This window comes from Henckelia pumila, chromosome 1 (assembly GCF_033568475.1).
Source record: "Henckelia pumila isolate YLH828 chromosome 1, ASM3356847v2, whole genome shotgun sequence".
Classification (NCBI taxonomy): Eukaryota; Viridiplantae; Streptophyta; class Magnoliopsida; order Lamiales; family Gesneriaceae; genus Henckelia; species Henckelia pumila.
This window is the reverse complement of record NC_133120.1, coordinates 163,011,796-163,030,939: the sequence shown is the minus strand read 5'-3', so window position 1 is coordinate 163,030,939 and position 19,144 is coordinate 163,011,796. Positions and strand designations below refer to the sequence as shown.

Here is a 19,144-nt window from a genome sequence, read left to right as displayed (position 1 = left end):
TGAGTGGGATGGGGAGTCACCCCTTTCTCCTTCCTCCCTCTTCTCTCTCTCTCGCCAACCTCCATAGCCGCCCCATCTTCAAGCTCTTCCTTCCAATTTTGTGCTTGATCCGATCGGTAGATTTTTAATTCAAAGTGAGTTTCGTGATCCCGACAACAAGGGTTTTATTTTAACGTAAGTATTTCTTCGATAGGATATAATTCATTTTTCGGATGTTGTTGGAATCCAATGATTTTTGGATATGTTGTTCTTGAGCTAGTGTATATCGTTGTTTTGAAGATGAAATGGAAAAATAATGAAGTTTGGATTTATTATGAATTTTTGAAGGTTAATTCGAAAATGGGTGTTTTGAGATTTGTTGAGATTGAGTTTAATTGGAGGAATGATGGTTGTTATGGGTTGTTGGAATTGATATATTGATGTTTGTATTTTTTGGATTATCGAATTTATAGCCGTTATGCCGTCGGTTTGATTTTTGAATATCGCCGTGTTTGAATTGATTGATCCGGGTTTTGTTTGAATTGAGAAGTTGATAATGAGTCTATATTAATCTTCATTTCAGATTTGGTTGAAGTTAGTCGGGCTTGAGCCATGATTCGAAGTTGATTCATTAGAAGTCGAAGAACGGTTTGTATCGAATTCTATTTCGAAGATTAATTGACTCGAATAGTTGAATGAAAATTGATTGAGAAATTATTTGGTGTTTATTTCCAGATTTGGAGCACCAGTCGAATCGAGAATAAGGTAAATGACAACATCGAATTAAAAGGGATGAATACTCGAGTTTTCGATTAACTCTCGAGTCCCTAAAATCACATACATGCATGTTTACTTGCTTTTGATTGATTACGTACTTGAATTGAATTATGTGATTGTATTTCGAATCTCACATGCATTCATATTGAGCCGAGTTATTTGTTTCTATATTGGAGTGGCCTTGGATTTCGAGATTTTCCAAGAGCTGGAATGCTCCTTATATTTCAATTTAGACGATTTGGGGACTTTAAGCGAGTACTTGGGTTGTTGACGTCTTACAAGTTCTACATACTCCTTATAGTTGCTCCAAAGTCTAGAGGAGCGAGATATATCATGTTCACCCCGATCGGGAGAGTCGGTGATTTGTGGTGATATCTTGGCCTCGGGATCCCAACCGACGATTCGAAAACGAAATTCCTTTGAGTATTTGATTTAAACAATCTTGAAACCCGATGACACGCATTGCATTTTTATTGCATTTTGAATTGAATTGTTATTATATTCATGTTGTTGAATTACTACATGAACTGCATGTCTAGTTGATTTTATTTCATATTTGAGATATTAGTTGCTTCTGCCTGTTTGTCTCTTTTACTGGAAATATTATTCTCACCGGAGTTATCCGGCTGTTGTCTTGTTTGTATGTGTGCTTGACAACAGGTTGGGAAGGTTCGAGTCACAAGAAGCATGACTAGGTCGAGTTGGGGAATGATAGAGTGAGGACTTGATTTTAGAAGTCGAACCTTGTATTCGAACTCATTTGTATTTTTGGGAGTTGTATATCTTGGAATGAAGCATGTTTAGAACTTCAATCGATCGAGACTTTATGTTGATATTTGATATTGCATGTAATTCCACACTCCGTTTTATTTACGAATTTAGAGTCATGACGAAAGCGAGCTCGAAAGCCCATTTATTGCTCGAATTTTTCTGCCCAGAATGCCCGTGCGCGAGCGAGAATCATCCAGGGGCTCTGAACTTTAAGCCCCCGCGCGCGCGAGACCTGCACCTCGCACGAGCGCAAGCCCTCCATTTGGCTTCTCGAGATGAAGCCTATGCGCGCGCGAGATGACTACCTCGCGCGGGCGCGAGGCTAAATGCTTTAAAAAAAAATCAGGAATTCTTTTGGCTTACTGATTTTTTAATCCGAGAATAGATGTCTAGAATCGAGGTCTCACATTAAGTGGTATCAGAGCGATATGATCTTGGATTGAATTAGAGTGAGCGGGGTAGATCGAGTCCGCGTGAATTGATTTCTCACATGTGATTGAATTCTTTGTTTGATTATTAAAATTCTATGCGAGCATGATTTTACCATTCTCGAGTTAATTGAATTACATGAGTTGCGATTTAATTTCGAAGCATGGTTATTTGATTTAATTGAAAGCATGCTTTATTATTTATGAGTTACTTGAATTACAGGATTATGTGATTTAAATTATAAAGCATGAATTACTTGAGATATGAACTGTTATTGATTCCCGATTGAATCCGAGTTCTCTTGAGCTGGAATGAGTTAGCCGAACAGAGATTGATGGACACCGAATTATGATTTGAGTTTATGAGATATATTGTGTCCTAGTCCTCGTTAATAAGAGATATGGCCCCGATGAATACTGCGACCGATTTGAAGGATGATACTCCGACACCGATGAAATCCTTATTGATGAGGTTGCAGTCGTTTAATCCACCGACTCCAAAGAGTACTGAAAGTGTCGTGGAATCTGAAAGTTGACTAGAGGAAACCGATCAGATGTTTGATTCCTTGGATGACACCGATGACCGCCGAATTCGACTAGTGATGTGTCAGATTTGAAATTCCGATCTAGCAATCGACCAGATATCGAAGTAACAACATAAGAGACCATCTACAACTGAAGGAAAAACAATTTTAAAAACCGATGAACATTTCTTCTAGTTCCAGTGGTTCGAAATAGATCAGCTCAGGATAGAGTTCTGGAATATTCAGATGTGATTTACAGCAGTTGTGGAGGTCTACAGCTGAGTGAACAGTGTCATGGTATTCGAGGAAGCTGGCATGCCTATCATCATCCCAGAAACTATGCTAGGATTTTCCTCAACGTGGTTTTGAGCGACTTCAGAATGTTCATTCGCTTAAGCCACCACAATTGAACCGATTGGAAATTAATCAGAATTTGAATCAACCTCCGAGGCAGCATGCCTTAGTCTTTGCTTTTAATGAGGATCCTTAGACACAGGCTGCATCTACCGATGTCTTAGCAGGTAACAGTTCGATTTCGATCTTCTGTTCTTGTACTGACAGGTACAGGTGAGTTCTTTACCTTCTTATTGAGAAATTTATGATGATGTAACTATTCCTGCTAAGCATCTGATTATTGTTATTTTATTCTTCGTTTTTGAGGAGAGGAATGGTTTTATTCGAGGTTAGTCCGAAATTATGAACTTCAATTTGATAAGAATTTGATTGAACTAAGCAGTATTGTACTTAAGTGATCAGAGTTTGATTATGTTGCATGTATAGCTGCTTAACCGAGTACAGGGCAACCGAGAAATAGATTTCAGATAGTAGCCAGATTTGGATTCGAACTGATAGACAAGAGGAAATCTTTCGGTAAGAAATTCTCAATTAAATATTTCCTTTGATATTTATTCTGTCGATGACCGTTTGTTATATAGATTTGCGGATGAATTATCGACAATTGCAATCGATGTTCTGAAAATTAAGCCCGAATTGGTTGATATACCAGAGTCTGTAGAATTTGATGATGTTGTTCCGGATAAGATTCTTGGAATACCTTTGATTCTTCATATTGAAGTCAGCTCTAACCGTAGATCAGATATCATCAACTGAGGAATTGAGAAGGAAGAGGTCCAGAGACCGAATTCAGAATGAAGTATGACTGCTTTAATTTTATGGTCTTATTGTTTGAATGAAAATCACTCCTATAAAGGTTGCGAATATTACGAACCGACTAGAATTATGGATATCTATGCAATATTCTGATATATCTCTAAAATATAAATAAAGATATATGATTTTAACAAGTCATTAAAAACAATTCAAGATGGCAATAACCGTAGCCTCATATAATTTTTATCTATTATTGGTAGACCTGGCCACGGGCAGGGTCCGGTCCGGTTCTGGGTCGGACCGCCGGGTCTGGGTTGGTATTTTACCAACCCTTAACCGACCCGCCCATGGCCGGTTCCGGTCCGGGTTGGTGAACCGCCGGTTCCGATCCGGGTTCGAGTCCGGTTAACCGGCGGTTCCGGGTCAGGGTCAACCCTTGTTTTTTTTAAAAAATAATTTTTTTAAAAAAAAACTTGTACAATTGAACTTTTAAAAACTCTATTAAATATTTCATTATCTCAATAAAAAATATATAAATTTATTAAATAAAAAAATATATACATTTAAACTTTTAACATTTTCTAATCTTACATTTATTCAATAAAAAATATATGGCATTTCAACTTCCAATATTTTATATTAAAAACTATATCTATCTCATTTAAAAATATATTATATTTATGAAATAAAAAATATATTACATTTCAAATTTTCACATCTTATATTAAAAATTATATATATTTCAATAAAAAATTTTATTACATTTATTCAATAAAAAATATATTATATTTCAACTTTCAACATATTATATTAAAAACTCTATATATCTCAATAAAAAATCTATTACATTTCAATTTAAGCATCTTGTATACAAAATTTATTACATTTAATTATTTTCAATCACATTCTAATATCAAATGATCTTTTGACCTAGTGGCAAGAGTCATGCTTCAATACCATTTGGTCTTGAGTTCAAATCCAACATATGTGGTTATTAAATATATTATATGATATTATTTAAATTTTTTTAAAAAATAATAAATATGGTCGGACCCGGGTCAGACCCGTCGGATCGACGGGTTTCATAATGAAAAACCATGATCGGACCGACCATTGGCCGGAATGGCTGGTCCGGTCATGGTTCCGGGTCAAAACCGTTGACCCGGTTAACTGAACCGTTGACCGCGGGCCGGTTTTGGGTCGGGTTCGGGTTTGACCCGGCCCTTGGCCAGCCAGGCCAGGTCTAATTATTGGTACAACTCAATTTACCTCATAAACTGAGAACAAATAATAAAAAAAGTAAATGACGTTATTTTAACATCAAATAACACACTCTTAAATCATAAGATTGATTTTATCTAGAAGTTCAGATATATAACTTTTTAATCACAAATTGAGTGAAACATAAAGTACAATCATAAAAGCTGATGTATAATTTTGCATTAAATAAAATGGAATAAAGTGAGAATTTTGTAACACAGAATATGATAGGCCTGGAAAATTTTTCGAAATCCAGACCCTCGAATTTCATCTCAGTCTTGTCCTGAAAAAATCCCAACCTGATATTTTCTCGACCCAGTTTTTGGGATTTTCCCATCCCAATTAATATTGGGAGAGGGATAAAGAATAAAACATTTTTTCGGCGGGATTCTCGACCCATCCTGAAATAATATTATAATATATTTTATTAAAAATTTTATTAATAGATTGGAGTAAAATGTTAATGGATTTCACTCATATAACAATTAATTGTGAACTTAATTCGCATTTATGTGTATTGCTGAAATGATCAAATAGTAGAATCATTAAATTACATTTTATTCTTGTATATTATTTTAAAAAATAATTCATATTTATAATTATTTAATTTAATTAGAATAAATATGTAGAAAAAGATATGCAATTTGACCATATATTTAACAAAATTTATCTAGTAATTTGTATCGAATATTTTAATAATAGCTATTCGATGTACAATATGATGTTTTTATCTTTACAAAACCTTGACGATTTTAATTATATAGACAAGTGATGCAATTGACAATTTATTTAACAAAATTTATCTAATACTTTGTATCCAAATGTTTTATTAATAGTTATCCGATGCACAATCTAATATTTTTCATTTAACAAAGCCTTGAATATTTTAATATTACATATTTTTATATTTATTTTTTCTTTAGAAATATAAGTTCTAAACAGTATTTTTTTAAAAAAATTTAGTACGTCGGTAATTTATAATTCAATCCCCAAACCTAAACATAAATCAGTGATCAGTCCCTGTCAGAAAAAAAAACTTTGTTTAAACTTCCTGGGCCCACATGTTTTGTTTCGGATGAAATTTGGTACAAAACATGAAAAATATGGTACAAGTACATGATATTTGAGTATCAATTGTTTCAAATCTGGTATTAATTTATGATTTTTGAGTACTCAAATATGTAAGCAAATATTGATATAATGACACATTTGATTTCTTTAGATGACAATCGGTACAAACTATTAGAAATACGGTACTAATATACGAGATTTTGAGTATCAAATGTGTTAGATCTAGTACAAATATATGATTTTTGAGTACTAAGAAAATGTTGATATTAATAACACATTTATCTTATTTGGATGGAAATCAGTACAAAACATTGAAAATATGGTACTCATATATGATATTTGAGTACCCAATGTGTTAGATCTGGTAAAAATATATGATTTTTGAGTACTCAAACATATGTTGCAAGTTCACATTAATAAAGATATTTAGATTTTATACTCAAAATCTTATTTTTTGTACTTGATCTTGAACAATTAGTGCTCAAATATCATGTACTTGTACCATATGTTTAATGTTTTATACTCAATTTTATCCGAAAAAAATAATGTGGGCCCAGGGAGTGCAAACAATTTTTTTTTTGACAAGGGACTGATTCTTAATTTGACTTTTGGTTTAGGGACTGCATACCAATTCACCCTTAAAAAATTTTTATTTTTGGTTTTTTGAACGAAACCTTGAACATGAAAAACATTATCAGGATATCTCCCTACCAGATGGGATCCTGAATATTGGGTCCCAAAATATGTCGGGTACGGGATTGGAAGAAAATAAGTCTCCCGATTTTTTTTGGGATAGGATTGGGTAGAAGGGTTACGGACGGGTCTCGACCCGATCCCACCTCTTGAATATGACATTAATATTTTCTCCTTCCACAAATTCAATGTAATCAGTATTAGTTTTATTTTTTTAAGGATCACTAAAAGTTCTTAACTAATAATATAATAATAAAAGTTAACGACTTTATTTCGGAATCAAATAATACAAACTTAAATGGTAAGATTTTATTTGGAAGTTCATATATATATATTTATATATAATTACAAATTAAGTACAACATAAAGTAAAACCATAAAAGATGAATAATTTCACAATAAATGTAATGGAATAGGATGAAAATTCTAAACACAAAATATAGAGTGTTTGTTGTGGACGCCTCTGCTTGTGGGCTTTGGAAAACTCTTTTTCTCATATTCGGATAAGGTTCTTAACTTAAATTAAAACCAATCTACAATGCAAGCGCACGGAGAATTACTCGAAAAAAATATATATTGGAATAACCAAGGATTAGCAATCCCCTTGAAATGTTGATCAAAGTCCTACCATTTAATAACAAGATTTTGATAAACTATTAATCGTAACCACATGAATTCACAATAAAGAAGAACCATGCTCGCGTACGCACACACATATATATGCATAATCTTTGATTGTTAATTTTGTAGTGTTTGGTGCCCAATCCTCTATATAGCTTGAATCCTCTCAATTTTCATTGTGTTGTTCACCCTCTACTCTTACAACAACTTTTTTTTGGCATCCTGAATTTAAAGAAAGTAGTATAGTAATCAATACTTTAATTATTAAAATTACATGTACACATTAACATGTTTAAAATAATTTTGTACGCTTTAAGTTCTTGCTTTTTTATTTTTTTAACGGAGTACTTGTGTTGAGGAAACTAATAGGCAAGATTGGATAAATGAAAGCTACAAAGTTATCTTGATCAATAATTTGAATATTGTGATCTCAACAAATAAAATGGGAACGGTATGTTAAGATTTGGACACAATCTGGAGCGCACATTTAACATGAAAATGTATTTTTCAAATTTTAAAGATAGATTTATAATCATACGAAATGAATTGAAGTTTTCGTTTTTCTCTGCAACCAACCCATCTATAACTCGTCACGCGGTCTCGGATTTTCCACCCCAATAAAATTTATAAGATTGGATTACAATAATTGATAGAAATCCCATCTTCAGTAGCATTTGGAACAAAAATATAAAAAAATTTCAAGAATCGAAAAATCATTTCTGGGACTGGGAGTACGATAACTTATCAAGCATAAAATTCTCTACAAATATCTGACTGAAGGAAAAAAAACAAAAACCTGAGAAAAACCTTTGGATTCCCCCCGTATTTCCAAATTCTCGTTGCTTATGAATGATTTAGAGTCAATTCTCTGAAATTAACAGACTTATCGAGTTAATTTAAATCAAATCTCATCTAAGTTCATGAATATATGGAAAATAAAAATAATAACTAAGATCGAAAATCCATAAGACAATAAACATAAAAGTACCTTAAAAGCACAATGTACTCTATGTAGGCAAACGAATTTTGGATAACTGTCATAACCCACGTCTTTTTTTCAAAAAAATAAATACGCCATCTTGAAAAAGTCCTAAAATTTTTGCAAAGTTTCAATAGAATAAGAAGAAAAAATTTCGCAGTTAATTTATGGTGAAAGTGAATTTTTAAGGAGGGAGAAAAATTGGGGCAGCAGCATATGCAACAAAATTTTCAATTTGATTAATTAAATGAGAAGTCTTTTTCTTAGTGTAGAACGTGGAGTCGTCGAGTGAAGAGGGAACAATGTATATTTGGATTGCATAATACACCCTTTAATTGGAGTCCATAAGTGACAACAACAAAAAAAAACATAATTGTAAAACGAGGAAGATTTTTTGGTATGATATTAATAAAACAAAATTAGTTTTATAGGATGCAAAAATTTTGAAAAATAAATAAATAAATTATTTTTGATAACTTTTGCTAGCAATACTTTATTTTTAAGGTCAACTACTCGTAATTTATTAATCAAACAGTATGTCTTGAGTTACAAGATGTATTAACCAAAAAAGAAATTTCAAGTATCCCACACAAACTGGGGAGAGGAAAAAATAGCAAAAACAACAATAAAATTAGCCACCCCATTTGTTGAGCGCCTCACGTGGCTAATAAAAACGTTGCTCTAGGAATCCATAAGACGTCTGATATCTGTAGCGATGGATCCAGCATAACTGAGATTTTTTTCTAGCTTAGTGAATGCTTGCACCGCAAGAAGGGAACCAGATTAGACTTGTTGAATCTGTAGGTTTCGTGTATTGGCAAACTTTAATCCTTACTCAATTGCTAAAAGCTCGACATAAATGACACAAGGTGGCTTATCAATCCTCCGACCAAATGCTATCACAGGTTGCCCCTCATGTTCCGGATTATCACACCGATTGTAGCAATATTTGACCCTTAATTATAAGCGGCATCAACATCCAATTTGAATTTGTTCATCGGTGGATCAGTTCAATTCAAAGGCGAGTCACTCTGTACCTTCACCACACGGAGGAGCCCCTTCTTTGTGAACCATCCGAAGCCTTTCACTCCATGTTTCTCATACTCATAATAAACACTTCAAAATCTTTCCTTGAGAGCTTCTATTTTAAGCTCAGGAAAATATTGAGCACATCCAAGAAACGAAACTATGTTTAAGCATTGTCCAAAATCCTGATCCTTTCCAACAAGATTTGACAACCAAACATGAAAATAAGGCAGGGCTAGTTGAGTCATAACTCGAGTTACAGAGCGGACAAAATCCTAAAGGCAGAACATGGTGAGCCAATAGATTATGTCCTGTCGGTATAATGTTCTGTGCCGCTCTCCAACAAAATATACGTACTTTTGGAGGTACCGACAGAGCCCAAAGAAACTTCCACCATCTTTTTAATTGAGCACATGAGTTCGACTCCGGAGGATAATAAAATCCCATGGCTGCTCTTATCCATCGCGGACTGTGTAATGTCTTTTCTGATCAAATACCTAGAATAAAAAATCCTCATGAGGAGTCGAGGAGATGGGAATAGCCAAGATATCATTTGCTAGGTGGGGGGAGAATAACTGATGTATCAACTGCTCATTCCATCGACCATTAGTCACAAGGTCCTTAACTTTAACTTGGGCAGTCAACTCATGCACTGGCTTGGCCCGATCCTGTAAACTAGGAATCCATCTTCCATCCCCCACTGGAAGTTAGAACATTCCCTTTCAATTTCCTCACAAATCGACTTAGGAATACGGAAACATGACATAGCGTAGGTTGGGATATAATGCAGTACTGATTTAATTAGGGTCTCCTTTCCTCCAATCGAGAAAGATTTGTTGCCCCATCCTTGTATCCTCGTAACCACCCTTTCCACCAAGTATATGAACTGTAGCTTCTTATTACGAGTAGAGAACACCGGGAGCTCTAGATACACCTCATGCATGGCCCTTCACAATGGGGATCGCCAGACACGACTTGATACTTTCTTCCAACTGCACATATGCGTTTGGGCTGAATGAAAGTGAGGATTTCTCAAAGTTAATGATCTGGCCAGAAGCCTTTTCATAGGATAAAAGGCATTGTCAAATGGCTTCACAGTCTGACTATGATGTTCTGAAGAACGGTAGACTATCATTTTCAAAGAAGATGTGAGTAATGGCCGGACACGAGGAGGCGATACGAACTCCCAAAATCAGGCACCGCCCCTCAAGAGCTAAAAGAGCAGAATATAAACCATTGGAACATAGGACAAATAAATAGGGATATAGAGTGTCCCCCTGACGTAAGCCTCTGCTTGGAGTTACGTTTCCAGCAATCTCACCATTCACAAAAAAAGAATATCTGACTGTACGTACACATCTCATGATCTTCTCCATCCAAATGTGTGAGAAGCCCAGTTGAAACATCATCCCCTCTATAAAACTCCATTATACTCGGTCATACGCTTTGCTCATATCCACTTTGAAACTCATTCACTGTCCTTTTGAGTATTGGTCTCATTTGGTTGGTCAAGAATCGAGCCACTACTTTATAACAGACAATGCATAGACTGATAGGCCGAAAATCCTTCATAGTCATGGGAGTCTGGATTTTCGGCACTAGTGTCACAACCGTGGAATTCCAGTCATATAGAATAGCCCCATCATTAAGAACACATAAAATATCCTTTGTGACCTCCTCCCCTATCACATCCCATAATTTCTGAAAAAAGAAAACCAGCATACCATATATCTGACCCCGGTGCTTTATCGGTCTTGCACCGCCTTCCTTACGTCCTCAGACGAAAATGGAGCACAAAGGACCGAGTTCATATGACCATCAATAGTAGCAGTAACATCATTCAATATCTGGTTCATGTCATCAGTTGTAGGGTTATTGGAATTGAGCAGATTTCACGAAATACCCCTGAATAATTTCTACTATACTATTATTCTCTGTACACCAATCTCCATGAGCAGATACAAAACCACTGATATGATTTTTCCTTCTCCAAGTCGACGCACGAGCATGGAAGTATTTGGATTTCTTATCCCCGTTCGCCAGCCAGTTGACCCGTCTTCTCTATTTCCAATACAGTTCATCATTTGAGGCCAATTCCTCGAATTCTTGCTCAAGGCTCCGAATACTATCCTTCGAATTCACCCACCTGCCATGAGTTTTCAGTCTGTTCAGTTGCTTAAGTTTTAAATTTTCCGAGGGAGGTTACCAAACCTATTTCCATCCCAAGCACGTAGCGTCTCCTTGCATCCAATTATTTGGTTCGGGATCGAGTGACAGGAGCTAGTCATGCTGCTCTCACCCCTTCTGGACTACATCTCGTTAGTTGGATTCGGTAGCCCTATGATGCTCAAATCTGAAGATTCTGCTCGGCCTAGGAGCCTGCTGCACCGAACTCCCCAACTAAAAGAGAATAGGTTTGTGGTCCGAGTGATAGAATTCAAGAGAGTACACCTTCGACGTCGGGTATAGCATCCTCCACTCAAAAGTAGCCACAAATATATCTCATTAAAGTCTCCACCCACTAAACACGGAAGCTTGTTGACTTCTTGCATTCCACAAAGCCTACGTAAAAGGTTTTTTTTTTCAAATAGTGACATAGCATTACTGCTTAGTTGTTCAGCAGTTCTTTCTGTTGGAGCTGGTGATTCTATTTTGACTGCTTCTAGAGCTTTAGTCAGTTGAGAGGTAGACTGGTGCTCTTCTCGAGTTTTCAATTCAAACTCATAAGCCTTTAGTTCAGCAAATAGATCATGAAGTTCTTGTTTATTCAGGTCCCTTGATTCCCTCATTGCCATTATTTTTACATCTCATTTTTTGGAAAGACCTCGAATGACTTTAAGGAAAATTTCTCGGTTGGGATATGTTTTTCTCAGAGCATTGAGTACAATCTCAATGCTACTGACTCGTTCATCAAACTCTGTCATGGATTCTCCTGACTTTATTTTGATATTATCAAATTTTTGAGTAGCCACTGATAACTTGTTTTCCTTTTTCTGCTCATTTCCTTCGCAGAGCTGAATAAGTTTCTCCCAAATTTCTTTTCCAATTTTACACCTATTGATCTTGCTAAATGTATTTTTTTCAAGGGTTTTGTACAAAATGTCTTTAGCAACATCGTCAAGATTTTCTTTCTTTTTGTCTTCAGCAGTCCATTCAACCCTTGGTTTTTCGATGTATTGTGGTCCACCACTTGAGATGGATATAGCAGTATTCACCTTGGTGATGATAAGAGGTCCATCAGTGATGACAAACCACATATCGTCATCTAGGGCTGATAAATGTGCTTGCATATGTATCTTCTAGTCATCAAAGTCCTCTTTAGAGAACATAGGTATTTTGCTGAATGAAGACATCTTGAGATAGTGTTCAGAGGCAAGATAAAAACCTTGCTCTGATACCACTTGTTAGGATCGGTTTAGAGTGTAAAGTGGGGGGGTGTGAATACACTCAAAAATTGTTTCGATAAAAAGACATCGAATTCAATCGGTTTGGTGATTGAATCCTAAATTTATCTTTGTGTCTAATGCAAATTGACAAACAGTGTATGTGCGGAAATATATCAAAATACAGATTCTGAACACTTGAGGTAAATGTGTGTAGTGACCCGCATTGTGATCACCTACTAATAAAAAACTTAGGCATGCAATGAAACAATAATTAATCATAATTAGAGATAAACTGCGAAAACTAAAATAACTAAACTACCATCATGGTAAAACCTAATGGCTGACCCTGCAACCCTGCCTTGGTCACCACCCACTCTCCAAATCCCTAGGAGAACTATCTGCAACTGCCTCATTAAATGGGGTGTACAAAAATATAAGTACGAGGACGTGAGCATAAAACGCTCAGTACAAGAGTATGAGTATACGAATATTATATGTGCATGAATGCAAGTGTATGTGTACCAAGACACGATGTCAAGAAATATCTGATCAAGAACATACTTGAGTCCTAGGTATGTAGCAATCTGCGTCGTCGCCCTAGGAGGTGGCTCACATACTCGACATTGAAATAACGGTGACCTAACACGAGTCCACGTGTCCAACCATCCACTAACAGGTTAAGGTAAGAAACCTACTATAGGATATCACAAGGATACGTACAGGATCAAAATGCTCATGGATGTAGCATAATATCATGACATGTATATGCAGATAAAATCATGCCATATAATCAAATAAACCATGCAAAAACATAATACATGCATACTCAGTCATGATATCTCGAACAGTACTATCGTACCTTACTAAGGCAGATCTTAGAAGCTTTCATCTAGGTTCCAATTCTACCATGCAGCACTACAATACATAACAACCATGTATTATCTAACATGTCACACATAATCTCTCATGCTCTAAAAGCCTTAATTAAACTATAACATAATCGTTATTTTCTATAAGGAGCCAGAGTTATACTTTCGTCCGTCGTCAGCCCGCTGATGTCGAATGCCCAAAGCTTGGGCACAGCCTTGATACAAGCCCTAGACACCTCGCCAAAGTTCCGCTGCTTGGCCACCACTACGGACACTGTCCGTTATAAAAATACTACTTCCTACTTCAACTTTTACATAAAGAGTCCCGAATCCCTTAAAATAGAGCCATGACGGGAGAGAAAAGGATTCATTTTGCATTTGAAATGAGAAATCTCGGCCCTATTTATAGACCTCGATCGGACGGTCTGATCCCGCCAATGGACGGTCCGATCTTCATGCACTCGCCATGTGTCAAGATCCTGTTAACACCTGTTCTGCCAACACATTGGACGGTCCGATCTGTGCCATGTGTCGAATCCAAATTGACACCTAACAGGGGAGATCGGACGCTCTGTTCCGAGATCGAACGGTCCGATCTCACCCGAATACATTTTGAAATTTAGTCCCTTAATCAATTTCTTAAATACGTTTAAGTTTCTTAATATTGTAAAATGGAACCGGACTAATACATTCTCCCCCACTTAAGAGATTCCGTCCTTAAAATCATATCTTAAGTGCCGAATGAACTTTGAATAAAATCAACAAGTTCTTATTCTTTCATATCATTTCATAAGATCTTACTAAAATCCAAAGGATCATCAGTAGTGTCTCAATACTGAAACTGGACCACAAAAGGAACATCTTATTCTAAAATATTATTTCTATGATTCAGTAACAACATGGTCTCTCCACACATGTCAAATTTGTATCCATTGTACCTTGGAGGATTATAAGATGTAAGACCCATCCACCATAAATCATCACCACAATGATACATGGAACACATCGTGGATACTAGACCCATATAGCGGCAATGCTAGTCTGTACTATATCTCATTTACTGTCCAACATCACAATTGGACCAATAAACTCTAAAGATATCTTTCTGCTAAATCAACTATATCAACATTATGTTACACTAAATTTGATTCTTTCACATGTCGCTGCCCCACTTCTTCCCAGAACAATGGAGTACGACATCTCTGACCGTACAAAGCTTCAAATGATGTCATACCAATACTGCGATGATAAATATTGTATGCGAATTCAATAAGTGACAATTGATCTCGCCAAGCTAGACCAAAATCCACAGCACAAGCTTGCAATATATCCTCAAAAGTACAAATAGTATGCTTATACTGGTCATCAGTCTTCGAATAATAGGCTGTATTCAGAATAGTCCCTAAGACGTGCTGAAAACTCCCCCAGAATCTGGAAACACATTTGGAATATCTATTACTGAAAATGCTTACTCGTATGCCATGAAAACTCACAATTTCCTGAATGTGTAATCAATCACTACTGTCAATGGTGAAGTTTCGATTACGCGGAAATAAATGCGCTTCTTTGATGAGTCGATATATCACAACCCTGATAGCATCATAATTCCTCGAGAACATCGATAAATGGGTCACAAAGTCCATCATGATAACTCACATTTCCACCCAGGAATCGATCAATAAGATACAAACTTTCAGATTGTCGATATTTAGTATAAATCTGTTGACACACCCAATATCAAGAAACATGCTGATACACAAAGAGCTTCATACCTTTCCATCAGAAGCGAGTACACAAGTCTTTGTACACCAAAAGAATTCTCGTATTAATGACTAACACATGTTATAACACATGTGACAACGTTGTTGCCCACAATTCCTGATTTCCTGAACCCTTCAGGTTCTTTTCTTGGAAATATCAATATTTATTCTGTTGACTCAAAAGTCGATTAACAAAATTCTTGGTATTGATAATCTGGGTCAAATACTGAAATCTATCTCATAACTTGAGATAATGCTCAAAACAATAATACTAATTATCTTGTCACAGATAATAAATTTTTTTGCTGAATTCTGACTTGCGCTACTAGATGAACACAACTATTTCATCCCTCTTTGGCAAAGTTCTTAAATTAATACAATCTAGCTAACTCCTGACTCGATCCCATCGAATCAGATACATCAATGGACTAATGCATCCAATAGACATTCAGAAAGTGACAACAATCCCGCTAGACCTGGTAAATTTAGATCTCAGCTGCTGTCCTTTTTCCATGTCTAACCATCTGATGCTATCCTGTTAGTACCCTTTGAAATTCAAACACTTGCTAGATCAAATTCTGACAATGAAATCCAGAAATACTGCAAAAACATTTTTGAGGACTGAATATCAGAGTACTGTACTCATCCTATCAGTTTCTTCCAATGATTAACAATCTCACAGTTCAGATCCTAATCACTTATTAATGAACAATTCCAATCATACTTTCTACAAAAGAACATTTTCCTTTCCCATTACGGGGTTACAACATCTGTATCTGTCACAGATAAATTAGAAGTAAAATTTCTTATCAACTCTTCTTAAGCAGAAAGAAAACCAAAAGCTGAACTAGCATATTTATGAAAATTTCCCAAACATTGAAAATGTATAAATATAACTCACAGACCCTGTTCTTAAGCATGCGAGCTTACAGAACTGTCTCAACACTTTCTAGTCAATAATAACTAGAATCAACACTGATTTTAGTCTAAATTACTGCATAATTCTTGATTCACTGTAGCACACACTTAGCCCATAAGAATCAATTAGTATAATTACCACTTACTAAGTTTTCGATTACTAGAACCTTACACTGAAGATCAACCACTATGATCTCCGTGGTTCTGTTCAATGAGAACTATCTGAACCCAAAATTCTTGGAATAACAGAATTCCCACGAGTTCATTAATCTTTATCTCCGACAAAGTCAGACGATAATCTAATGATCACTGATAACTTTCATGGCTCGATCAACGATCTCGTTGCCATAAGTCTAATTCCTAACACTTGGAATTACAAAGTTTGTACTGAACTCAACATTCCTATTTCTGACAGAATCAGACAATAAAAATTCAAAATCCCTTGGCAATATTCCAGTACCCAAACCAAATCCAAAGGATTCCAACTATCACTAAACATCCTTCTGATGGTTATATTCTTTGCTAAGACTGCGCAATTAAGACTGAAGTAGCCTTCCCCAATAGCCTATGTGAGACCTCGGTTCTAATCAGCTAATCTTGGATTAAACAATAATTAAACATACAAGAACCAATATTAAATAGCAATAATTTTTTTTAAATTTTTAGGTGAACAGTGCCTCGCTCGATCGGTAAAATTCAACCGATCGAGCGGGCAAAGTTCTATACTCTGTTGCCCGCCTCAAGACCAGCTCCGTTCGATTGGTAAAACTCAACTGATCGAGCGAGCAAAGTTTTTGCAAAATAGAAAAGAGGTTGCAACACTCTCGCTCGATCGGTCAAACTCTACCGATCGAGCGATGACAACTCTGAAATTTTTTCCAGAAATGAACATACCAACTTCAACTACATAAATCCATTTAATACATAATGAGGTACAAAATACATGCAACAACAACATACAACCCTCAATACTCGCATAAACGATACAACATAATCAACAAGTTCGAGTTCTAAACATGTTCCAACATATAACTAGATTGACATGCTGTTCGACTTCTAAACCGAGTCCCACTTCTATCTCTAGATGTTGATGCTAACCAAGTCTCCGATGACTCGATTCTGCCCCACCTGTTGCCAAGTACACATATAAAACAAAGCAACAGCTAGATAACTCCGGTGAAAATGATATTCTCAGTAAAAGCAACATAACATGTAATAACAAGTAATATCTCAATAACATGAAATATAGACAACATATTCAATGTTAATACGAATGAAATGCATGTCTTTAAAATCGGGATATCAACTCTGATAATCAAGGAATTTTTTCTATGCTTTTAGGATCCCGAGGATGAGATCACGTAACAACTCACCGACTCTCTCGATCGAGGAGGTGCCCTGTGTCTCCATCCTCTAGACTTTGGTGCGACTATAAGGAGTATGCTGACACTAGGTGAACTTCTACAACCCAGGCCACTTGCAGTATAACCCCCAAAATATCTAAAAAAAAAAGGGCCGTATAGCCCGCTGAAATCAAAGATTTGGCTCAAGATGAATGCATATAGAACACAAGCATTAATCCATAAATCAACTAATAACAAGAGTAAATCAGCAAAATACAAGTTCCCCATTCTAGAACAAGTATTGATGAAAGTATTTGATTTAAGAAAAACTCAAGAACCATCTGTCTTGAGTGTTCTATCCCGCTAAAACGATGTCTGCTTGTACCTTTCTTGTTCAAATAGCTCCAACTCTAGATAAGCTAGAATAAGAGGTTATATCAAAGTCCAAACAACCAAAAACCACAAAGGCTCAAGGTAAACTCTTTACCGCTCTTCGTCCAACTCTTCGACGATCGATTGCTGCTAACTCTGGGCTCAAATGAATCTGTACGAAGGAAAAAGAAGATCAACAACGACAATCAAACCCAACTACCAATGGTTCGACAATTCAAACGAATCAAAATCCCAAAACTCAAACCGGCGGCATAACGACTATATTCTGATCAAACCAGAAACACAAACAGCAGTATAGCATCGCAATCAACTCAATACAATGTTAAAACATCAATAACAATTCCAATCCAACAAATCACAAAACTCCCATTTTTGAAATAAGCTTCCAAAAATCATAACAATTCCGAACGACACTCTTTTTCAAAACCGACTGAGAATAAACGATAAGAACTAGTTCAAGAACATGATAACCGAAACTCAATCGATTCTAACAACATCCAAAAATAGAAGTATAACTGATCGGAGAAAAACTTACGATGGAACGAATCTCTCGCTGCTGGGATCACTAAACTAACTTCGGATTAAAATTCTACCGGACGGATCGACCGAAAACCGAAGAAGAAAAGCTTGAAGATGGCATTTCCAAGCTTCAATGGAGGAGAGGCGATATGGAGGAGATGGAGAATAATGAATACTAGTCAACCAAGCTAGGATATTATAACAAATCCCATATTTGCATTTTAGTCCCTGAAATTTTTGAAATTTTCAAAATAGACTCTGATCAAAATCAAATTGGCTCTTGAATTCTAAAATCTCCGATTATCTCAAATAAACTCAATTAAGATAAATTTAGGTCATTACAATTCTCCCCCTCTAAGAGGAGATTTCGTCATCGAAATCAATAAGAATCAACATATTAGATAACATTAAGAACTTAATACAGAAACAAGAACTCACGTCATCCGAATAACTCTGAAAACCGCTGTCTCATATCAGATTCTGTCTCCCAAGTTGCTTCCTCGACTCCATGATGACTCCACTGAACCTTCACCAAATGAATCGACTTGGTTCTGAGCTGCTTCTCCTTTCGGTCAAGGATCTGAATCGGTCGCTCAAAGTAGCTCAAAGTCTCGTCAAGCTCGGCCTTGTCAGGCTGAAGAATATGAGAAGGATCTGGATGATATTTTTGCAACATAGAGACGTGAAAAACGTCATGAATACCTGATAAAGATGGAG

The 19,144-nt window shown here is 36.0% G+C and overlaps 1 protein-coding gene across 1 annotated transcript; it reads right to left on the bottom strand.

Moving 5' to 3' along the window:
- Positions 1–12,046: 12,046 nt before the first annotated feature.
- On the bottom strand, positions 12,047–12,529 carry LOC140874357 (uncharacterized). The gene has a single exon (XM_073277643.1). It carries the CDS (start codon positions 12,527–12,529, stop codon positions 12,047–12,049), a length of 483 nt encoding a protein of 160 aa, XP_073133744.1.
- Between the last annotated feature and the right edge of the window lie 6,615 nt (positions 12,530–19,144).